We start from the raw sequence: 9,500 nt of genomic DNA, 5'->3' as shown, positions 1-9,500 counted from the left end.
TTTTTCTAACTATTATTAGCATATGTTGAATAAATGTACCTTTAAGCATTAATGCATTTCCTTTACACATAACCTTAAATAATAGTGTATAAATAATAATATAATAAGTGGACAAAAATACTAGCAAACTTACAATTTCATTTATTGAAGTGAACATCGGTCCTTACAGTAAACAATACAGTGTACAGTATATACAAGTGTGATGATTGAGGCTTATTAAAAGCCTGACCAGTCAGATGAGTATGATGAGTCAAGGTCTGCATCTTCTTGAGGGGTGTGGGCAGGTACTGCGTCTTGTTGTTGTGAGGTGCCGGCAGCTTCTACGTCTTGTTGTTGTGAGGTGTCGGCAGCTTCTGCCTCCTGTTGCAGGATGCCGGCAGGTTCGGCGATGGCAGGCACTCGGCGACTGAAGAAGTTGGTGATGGTGGTCTGTGCTTTCTTGCTTCTCATTTCCCTCTGCAGTTCTATATATGGCAACATAACATTTTCAATAGCTCTCTTTGCTTTAAGGGACCTATCAAGGGAGGGATCAATGTCATAGAGACGAGCAGAGAGGGCCTTACTCATTCTTATTACTTCACCAAGATTATCTAAAGTTAAGTTCTTATTTTCATCATCACTCACTTCATCTTCTGTTTCATCCTGCAGCTCCACTAATTGTTCTAGTTCATCACTTGTAAATGGATCCCCAACATTTCCCAATAACTCTTCTTGCACCTCTGTCGCTGTTAAGATGTAGGTTCGGCGTGGCATCTTCTTCCACCATAGGCCTGACTCATCAGCATTAAAAACTTGTTCCGGCCTATAACCCTTTTGTTCTATGTGGTTAGCAAACTCTGCAGGGTATGCTTCCCCTGCCATAGTGTCTGCTGATGCTGCTTCGCCAGTCACTTTTATATTATGCAGCCCATAACGATGTCTGAATTTCTCGAACCATCCTTTGCTAGCTGCAAATTTTTTCAAATTGTCACCATCACCCTGATTATCACCATCACCCTGATCATCACCATCACCATCACCAACACCATGATCATCACCTTTAGAAAACTTATCATAAAGTTCCTTAGCTTTCTGCCTAATAAATTTCGAGTTAAGTGGTATGCGGCGGCGTTTTAGGTCCTCTATCCAATTGTTCAGTGCTTTTTCCATTTTAATGAGGGCATCATCACGCACATGGCTCGTCACTTTTGATGTCACTGGTGCACTTGAAGCTAAAGCGTGCTTCAGATCCTTTGCACGTCGTTTAATTCCACGCACACTGGATTCGTTGAGCCCAAAGTGGCGGCCAACAGCTGCGTAGCTCATACCGCTGTCGAGTTGTTTCAGCACTTCATTCTTCTCATTCAGCGTCAGCACTCGTCTTGCCCTCTTAGGTGTAGATCCAGAGGGAGCAGCAGGTCGTTTGGGAGGCATGGTGATATAAGTTGATGTGATGAACCACCAGCAAAAGTTGAAAATCAAAGACTGTTGCCCACGCGGCTTGGCTGATGTCTGTGTTCAGGGAAGGCGGGCCGCGGGTAGACGCTAGTCACGCCACTAGTGCCGCCTAGCGGCGAAAGTACAAACAAGGCCCGCAGAGTTCAAATAAAGCCAAAATAAAAATCCGTCTAAATAATCCGTCGATAATCGAAACCGTCGATAAAAAATCCGTCGATAAAGAGGGAGTACTGTACAGTAGTAGGCGAAAGCCTATGGGTAAAGAACAACAGTTCAATGCTAGCTGTCATCAATGTCATGATTGTATTGAAATATTTTATTGCAAATGAGGGTTCATATATGTGGTGACTTACCTTCTAGTCAAACTAGCTTTCTACTAGAGATTTCCCTCAGAAAAATTCTACATATAAGCCATCATCTAAGGTCCTCAATTTTGATGTCTTTGATCACAGAACACTTTAAAATTGCCCTTCCAAAATCACTCTCTCAAAAAATAACAAACACCTTCACCACAATGACTCCAGATTTCCCCCACAATGCATTGTGATAAACAAATGATAATGTAATTATGCAAGTGTGCTATTGTAAGAACAAGAGTGAAACTTGCAACCAAAGGGATACCAAAGGGCATCAAAGATGTATTGTTGAAATATAAATTTTCATCATTTATAACACATTTTCGATACAAACTTGATGATCACATGAATGAAGTAAGTCCTTTCAAGTAGTCATTACCCTATTTAAGAAAGAAACTATTAATATTAGCATCAAATCATTAAAACTTGCATTTTAAAGTATTTATATTTTTCTTCAACTAAACACCCACATCTGTTGATATATCAACCATAGTCTGTATAAAGCAAATAAAATTTATCAGGTGCAATGACAGGTTCTTTTTCAATACTGCATATAATTTTTTCAATTTTGATGTAAAATTTCCTGATGTAATATTCAGATTAATGTACCTAATCATAAAAAAATCCAACTATTTGCACTACAACATGTAAACACTTAAGTTTCTGGAGATAAAGCACCTTCCTCATCACTAAAGGCTTTTCCATTATCTTACAAATTCTCAGCAACTTGTGACTTGTTTTCTCTAGCCACCTTAAGGTTGGCCAGTACATTTGATCCTCAACTTTTCACTCCTTCACAAGCAGCATATATGGGACCAGCCTTTTCTTGTGCCAACTCCTTTGCTCTTTTGGCAGTTTCCCTTGCTGCTTCCTTTAACCTAAAAAGAAAACAAAAATCAATACACCGTAATTATTTTTATCAAACTAAGGGGGAAAAGTTTAACAATGTGTTTTGGAAGGCAGTGAATAGGATATGAACATTGAAAAAAACAAATGGAAATGTCAGCCCAGAATAGATGTGGTTATACAGTATTTTGGAAAAAGTTAGGAAGTGAAAGAGAGATGGAGGAAAGATTTTGAACGGCTAAACATAACAGTTGAGAGAGGCAGAATTATTCTGTCTGGGATGTGAAAAGGATCAAGAAGAAAGAGGAAAAAAGGATAAGAAAGGAAGACAAGAGACATAGCATAAGCAAACTGAACAATGGTAATAAACCATGAGTAGATGGAATTCACTGCAGAAATGTTAAGGGAGATAAAACAGTAATACAATGGATGACAGTTGTGTATAAACAATGCAAGACAGAGAGATACACAATGGTAGTGAGCATATATTATTTTCCTGAAAAAAAAAATATAGACAATGTTTTTTAGTACTGTATAACTAAATAAATGGTACAGTTATTGTTGAGACAACTAAGAGACACACAATGTGTGTGTTAAGAGGTAATGCAGTGTGATTTTAGGAGAGGAAGCAGAAAGATAGATTAACATAATTCTATCAAGGTGTCATATTCATGTTTGAGAGTTGACAATGGGGTGTCTTTACTAATCTTCGCAATCTCTCTGGGGATCCAGCTTTAAATATTATTCATCCATATGAGAACCTGCTGAATGCTACTCAAATCATACAAACAATATGGCTCATGTGCTGTTAATTCAAACATATTACTGATTTTATTTATGATAACTCACTCCCTGGAACTCTCCTCTGAGGGGGTAGCCTGGATAGAAGAGCCTATAGACCACCATATCACAATACAGGCAAGCCCCGATATTCGTAACCCCCTTTTATCCACGATCAATTTATTGTTACCCATTTCCACTATTAGCAATGGTTGCCCCGTTTATTCGCAAATTCTTACAAGCAAAAATTTTGAACCGCGTGCCTCAACCGTAGCGTAGGACAGAGTGTGTACGTGTGTACGTATTCCTCCGCCATACGCTCCCGCTCGCCTCAGTCTCACACGTGCTGGTGTGTGTTTTGTGTGATCTCGCAGTTGTGTTTTGTGTGATCTTGCAATGCCTAAGCGACCAGCTACTAAAATTCCCAGCAATGTTGCTAAGAGATCACGTGTGGCAGTTACGTGAAATTGGATATCGTAAAAAGAAATGAACATGAAGAAGGAAAATCAGTGATTGGGCACGTGCACGGTTTGCCTCCCTCTACGGTGCATTCTATAGTTAAAAGGGCCAACAAGATCAAGGAGATGGCCGGGTTTGCAACACCACTGACGGCTACGAAGGTAACGAGGTTCCGTGATGCCGAGATAGAGAGTATGGAGCGGATGTTGAGCACGTGGATTGACGACCAGACCTAGGCAAGATCGCTGTGGAAAGATATAACTAAAGATAAACCCAACGTACCTGAGTTCAGTGCCAGGCGTGGATGGTTTGATAGATTTAGGAAACGTATATCAACCTACAACTTAAAAATACAAGGAGAATCAGCTAGTGCCAACCATGAAGCAGCAAAGAAGTTCCCACCATTTCTCTCATCCATAATTAAGGAGGGTGGGTAAAGTCCTATGCAAATCTTCAACTTGGAAGAGACCGGACTCTTCTGGAAGAAAATACCTTCACGGACCTACATATCTAAGGAGGAAAAGACCGCACCGGGATTCAAAGTTGCCAAGGACCGCCTCACTCTATTGATTGGTGGAAATGCTAAGGGTGACCTGAAGTTAAAGCCTCTCCTTGTGTACCGGTCTGAAACACCCCCATGTTCTGAGGTGGGGTTGTGAAGGGACAACCTCCTGTAGTCTGGCGTTCAAACCGTAAGGCGTGGGTGACAGGGTCTGTGATGCACGACTACATGTTCAACTATGTGTCTGGTCGCAATAGTCGCTATAATAAGGAAAATAATTTTGATGACAAAACTCTGATGGTGATCGACAATGCACCAGGTCATCCACCAGCTATGGTTAACTGGTGTAAGAACATTAAAGTTGTGTTTTTGCCTCCTAACACCACAGCTTTGCTGCAACCCATGGACCAGGGCGTCATCTCTACATTCAAGGCGCTCTACACTCAGCATATCATGGAGCAGCTGATTGAGGGGACCGATGGAGAAGAGAAACCAACAATCCGGGAGTTTTGGAAAAACACTACAACATCAGGAAAGCCATAAAAAAACATCAGTGATTCATGGGAGGCAATAACACAACAGAACATGAACTGTGTGTGGCGTAAGCTGTGGCCCCGAGTGTGTGGACAACTTCGTTGGTTTCCCTTCAGTGCCTACAATAAGGAAGACCATTATGGCTCTTGCAAAGAAGGCTGGATTCGATGAAGTGGATGACTCTGACGTAGAAGACCTCCTCGACTCTCACAATGAAGAACTTACCAATGAAGACCTGATAGAACTGGAGAGGCTTCAACAGGAAGAAATACCACTTGCAACGGGAGAAGATGCAGATGAAACTCCAACACAACTTCTCACTGTACGGAACCTAAGGAAGCTGATTTCTTCATTTAAGATGGCGATGGATATGGCATTAGAAATGGACCCTAATGTTGACCGAAGTTGCACTATCATCCGCAATGTCAAGAAAGACATACGAGCATACTACGAGGTGTTTGAGGAGAAGAGGAAGAATACACAACAAATGACTCTTGATGCATTTATAACGGCCAAACCTTCAACCCCCCATGCACCAACCACCCCACGTACATCCAAACAGAACACAGCTTTTAGGCAGCTGTTCAAGACCAGTGTAAAACCACAGCCTTCAACGAGTAACCACAGCCTTCAACGAGTGAACCACAGCCTTCAACGAGTGAACCACAGCCTTCAACGAGTGAACCACAGCCTTCAACGAGTGAACCACAGCCTTCAACGAGTGAACCACAGCCTTCAACGAGTGAACCACAGCCTTCAACGAGTGAACCACAGCCTTCAACGAGTGAACCACAGCCTTCAACGAGTGAACCACAGCCTTCAACAAGCGAACCATAGCCGTCAACCAGTGTGGAGAACAACAGCTTTCAGTGCAAATTGACAGCGATAATGAGAGTGAGGTGGCTGACGAGCCTGGCAGTGATGATGAGTGACGACCCCAGCCTCCTCTCACCCCAGTAAACCTTCACCCTCTCCCCTAATGCCAACTTCAGCAAGCAAGCAACACAGTACATCAGAAGTAAATTAACAGTCTACGTTTAAAACTTACCTCACACACCTATGCACATAAACATTCAAACACTCACACACTCAAACATGTAAAGTACCCCTGTATACTGTAGTGTACTTGTAAACCTATGTCTCATAAACTCAGCGTTTGTTATTGATGTTTATTTGATATTATGCCCTTGTTTGTTTATTTATTTTATGTTCTATATGTATTGAGTAAAACAAGTGCTAAAATCTGATGGCCATGACCACCGTGATGCCCGCATCCCCCCTATTTACATTACAGGTACTCCCCAACTTACGACGGGGTTAGGGACCGACATCCAGGTGGAAGTCGAAATGGTCGTAAGTCGGAAATGCTTAAATAACACATAGAAAATCGAAAATGGGGGTCTCTTTTTCTTCTCAGCACCACAAAACACTCACTTTTAAGCTTGCCAGCCATTTTAAAGTGAATTACAGATGAAAATTTTGTCTGTGTAGTGACTTTGGGACTCGAAAAAACGTAATTTGACCAAATTTTGGTACGACTGAGGCAGGTCGAAAGTGCGGGTGAACATAAGTCGAGTAGGTCGTAAGTCGGGGAGTACCTGTATATCTAATGGGAGAAATTGCTCCGCTATTCGCAATTTCAATATTCGCAACGAGTTTCATGCCCGTAACCCATAAAATTTTAGTTCACTTGGTGTAATTCAAGATTACTTTCTTTAAATCAACACTGCACTGCATTATATATTGCCAATATGTAAAATAAACTTCAGAATGACCAATAATTGTAGTACTGTAAAAACGTAAAAATAGTTCATGTTCAAGAGAGTTTCCAGCAAGAAGCTTCCTACACTGTGCAGGGACACACACTGATGCCAATTTGGGTGAGTCAAGTGGCTGTTTGGCGTGCTAAAAACTGGTTCCCTGTACTTCAATTACGTTAAATAATTTTTAAAATTACTAAAAACTTTAATATAAGACCTGGAAAATTATTGAATAGTACAACCTTCTTGATATTTACTCAAATGGTAACGAATTTAAGCCCTAAAATCGATTACTGTATTGGCGGACTAATACTACAGCTGGTGAGCAGGCAAAAACATGTTGGGAAAAATTCGTAAGGAATTCGTTAACTGAAGTGAAGAATCTTATGGAAGGTAATTCGTTAACCAAAATTTCGTAAACCGGGGCGTTCGTTAACCGAGGGATCACTGTATATGCGGATTACCCCGGGGGTTAGGTTACAATTTCCAATTTCAAACTCAAAATTTTCAAAATGGGTCATAAGCACGCCAAATGCTAGCCCGTCAAAGCTCCACCCCCGCCATCCCACCTCTCTGTCTTCAGTTGCCGCGTGGGTATTGTTGGAGTAACACATGCCTCTCGTGTTTATCAATTTAGTGCACTTAAACCTCTCTCATACTCGTTCATAATGCCCAAACACAAGCCAACCTTCATTTATTTTTACTCCTTTACATGCACAATGTCCTAAGGGCAAAGCTGTACTGTACATGCACTCAAATGTACTAAATAATTACTAAAATATTTATGTCTAGTACAAACTACAGTATAGCATGTTTATACAGTGAACCCTCACTTTACGCGGTTAATTCAACCCACGGCGGCCCGCGTAAAGTGAGAAACGCGTAAAGTGAACAACATAACATATGGGATTAATTGAAATAGAGACCGGGCCGACCCCCAAACTCCACTTTTTCAGACACAATACCTACGTTGTAGTAAAAATAACTTCTTAATTTTATGATGGTATGCACACACAATTAATAATTAAGAGAAATATCAATAATATTAGGATTTTTAACACTTACATTAGTAGAAAAGATGGCTGGGCACACGGGGATGGGGGGTTGGTTCCGAGGCAGAGGGCGGATTATTGGCCCTCACCTGTATCACTTGTATCAATTGTATCACTATCCACCACAGAGGCTTGCAGGGCCTCTTTGTCAAACCCCTCAAAGTCCATATAAGTCCATATCCTCACTATCACTATCACTGACTTGGGCTGGCTGTGGCGGGTGGCGGGTGAAGAACTCGGTAATGTTTTGATGACTGGGCGACCTTGTGCGCACCCTGCTCGCACCACTCTCCGCGTAAAGGGGTACACGCACCGCGGAATGTGAGCATTCCGGTTTCGGCAGGGTACTGCGTAAACGTGGAAACGCGGAATGTGGGACCGCGTAAAGCGAGGGTTGCCTGTATTCAAATTAATCACTATCTTACAAGAATCCCAGCAATGTAAGTTATATTCTCCCAGGTCAGTTCAGTGACATTTTATAAGCAAAAAACTTAAACTGACTGTAAAGGACAGATAAATAAATAAATAAATAAATACTTCACTAAACCTCCCGGCACCAGCTGTCAAACACATCACCTCCCCTCCCTCCTTCTCCCCCATCTTCCCAGCCAGTGTTTGGTGGTTTTAGGCTTAAAATTTTATCTTATATAATATCACAGACTAAAGTTAGAAGAATATAATTTGCATTACTAGAATCCTTGAGACAGCAAATAATTTGAATATAGACATCATATATTTTGCACAAGAGATAAAAATATCAGTACATTAGCGTAGTACATTTTAGTAATGTACAAGTTTTTCAACTGTATTTTTGGGTAGATAAATAAATACCAATGGACCTTTGGCGCCAACTGTCACAATACATCACCTCACCTTCCCCTCTCCCTCATCTTCCCAGTAAGTTCTAGTGTCTATGTACGTATATATAGTGATTTAAGGGCGATTTAAGGGATTTTTAGGAGTGTTTCTGACGTTACGCATTTTTTGGATTTACGCGAGGTCCCAGGAACGTAACCCTCCCGTAAGATGCGAGTCTACTGTACTACACTAAAGGACAAAATTTTTATCTTTTTTTTGCAAAATATGTAATGTCTATACTCAATTTATTCGCTATCTTGCACGGATTCCAGCAATGCAAGTTATATTCTGCTAAGTTTAGTCTGTGAAATTTTATAAGATAAATATTTGAAGCCTAAAATTACCTTCTTCCCTGGCAAGGGTGAGGTGAGGTTGATAGCCAGTCAGGGGGGAGGACGGGGGGTGAGGTGAGGAATTGACCAGCCAGCGACGAAGGTTACCCAGTGCGTATTTATTTATCTGTCATATAGAGGGAGTTTAAGTTTTTCGCTCTTATAAAATGCACTGAATTGACTTAGCACAATATAACTTACATTGCTGGAATTCTTGTATGATAGTTATTAATTTGAATATTAACATGCTATAGTTTGCACAAGATATAAAAAAAAAATAGTAATTAACTTATTACAGTACATTTGAGTACATGTTTGCTCTTAGGACAATTATTTCTTTTACGTTTTTCACAATATGTATTTATGATACTGTGTGCATGTAAATGAAAAAAGATATGTATATCTACCCAAAAATACGAATTGAAAAACTTTTACTAAAATGTACTACACTAATGGAATAAAACTTTTATCCCTTGTGCAAAATATATGATGTCTATATTCAAATTGTTTGCTGTCTTGCAAGGATTCCAGCAATGCAAGTTTTATTCTGCTAAGTTTAGTCTGTGACAATTTATAAGATAAAA

General features: G+C 40.5%; 1 protein-coding gene across 2 annotated transcripts in view; it reads right to left on the bottom strand.

Annotated features, from left to right (window-relative positions):
* Window positions 1-1,569: 1,569 nt before the first annotated feature.
* Window positions 1,570-9,500, bottom strand: part of LOC121860344 (PRELI domain-containing protein 1, mitochondrial-like) — a 31,685-nt gene continuing 23,754 nt past the window's right edge. For both annotated transcript variants that reach the window (XM_042357425.1, XM_042357424.1), the window contains one exon: window positions 1,570-2,671. In XM_042357425.1, the coding sequence (XP_042213359.1) occupies window positions 2,572-2,671 (100 nt within the window). In that variant the 3' untranslated portion in view covers window positions 1,570-2,571. The remainder of the gene's footprint in view (window positions 2,672-9,500) is intronic.

This window comes from Homarus americanus, unplaced genomic scaffold (assembly GCF_018991925.1).
Source record: "Homarus americanus isolate GMGI-L3 unplaced genomic scaffold, GMGI_Hamer_2.0 scaffold48088, whole genome shotgun sequence".
NCBI classification, from domain to species: domain Eukaryota; kingdom Metazoa; phylum Arthropoda; class Malacostraca; order Decapoda; family Nephropidae; genus Homarus; species Homarus americanus.
This window is presented reverse-complemented; position numbering and strand designations above follow the sequence as displayed.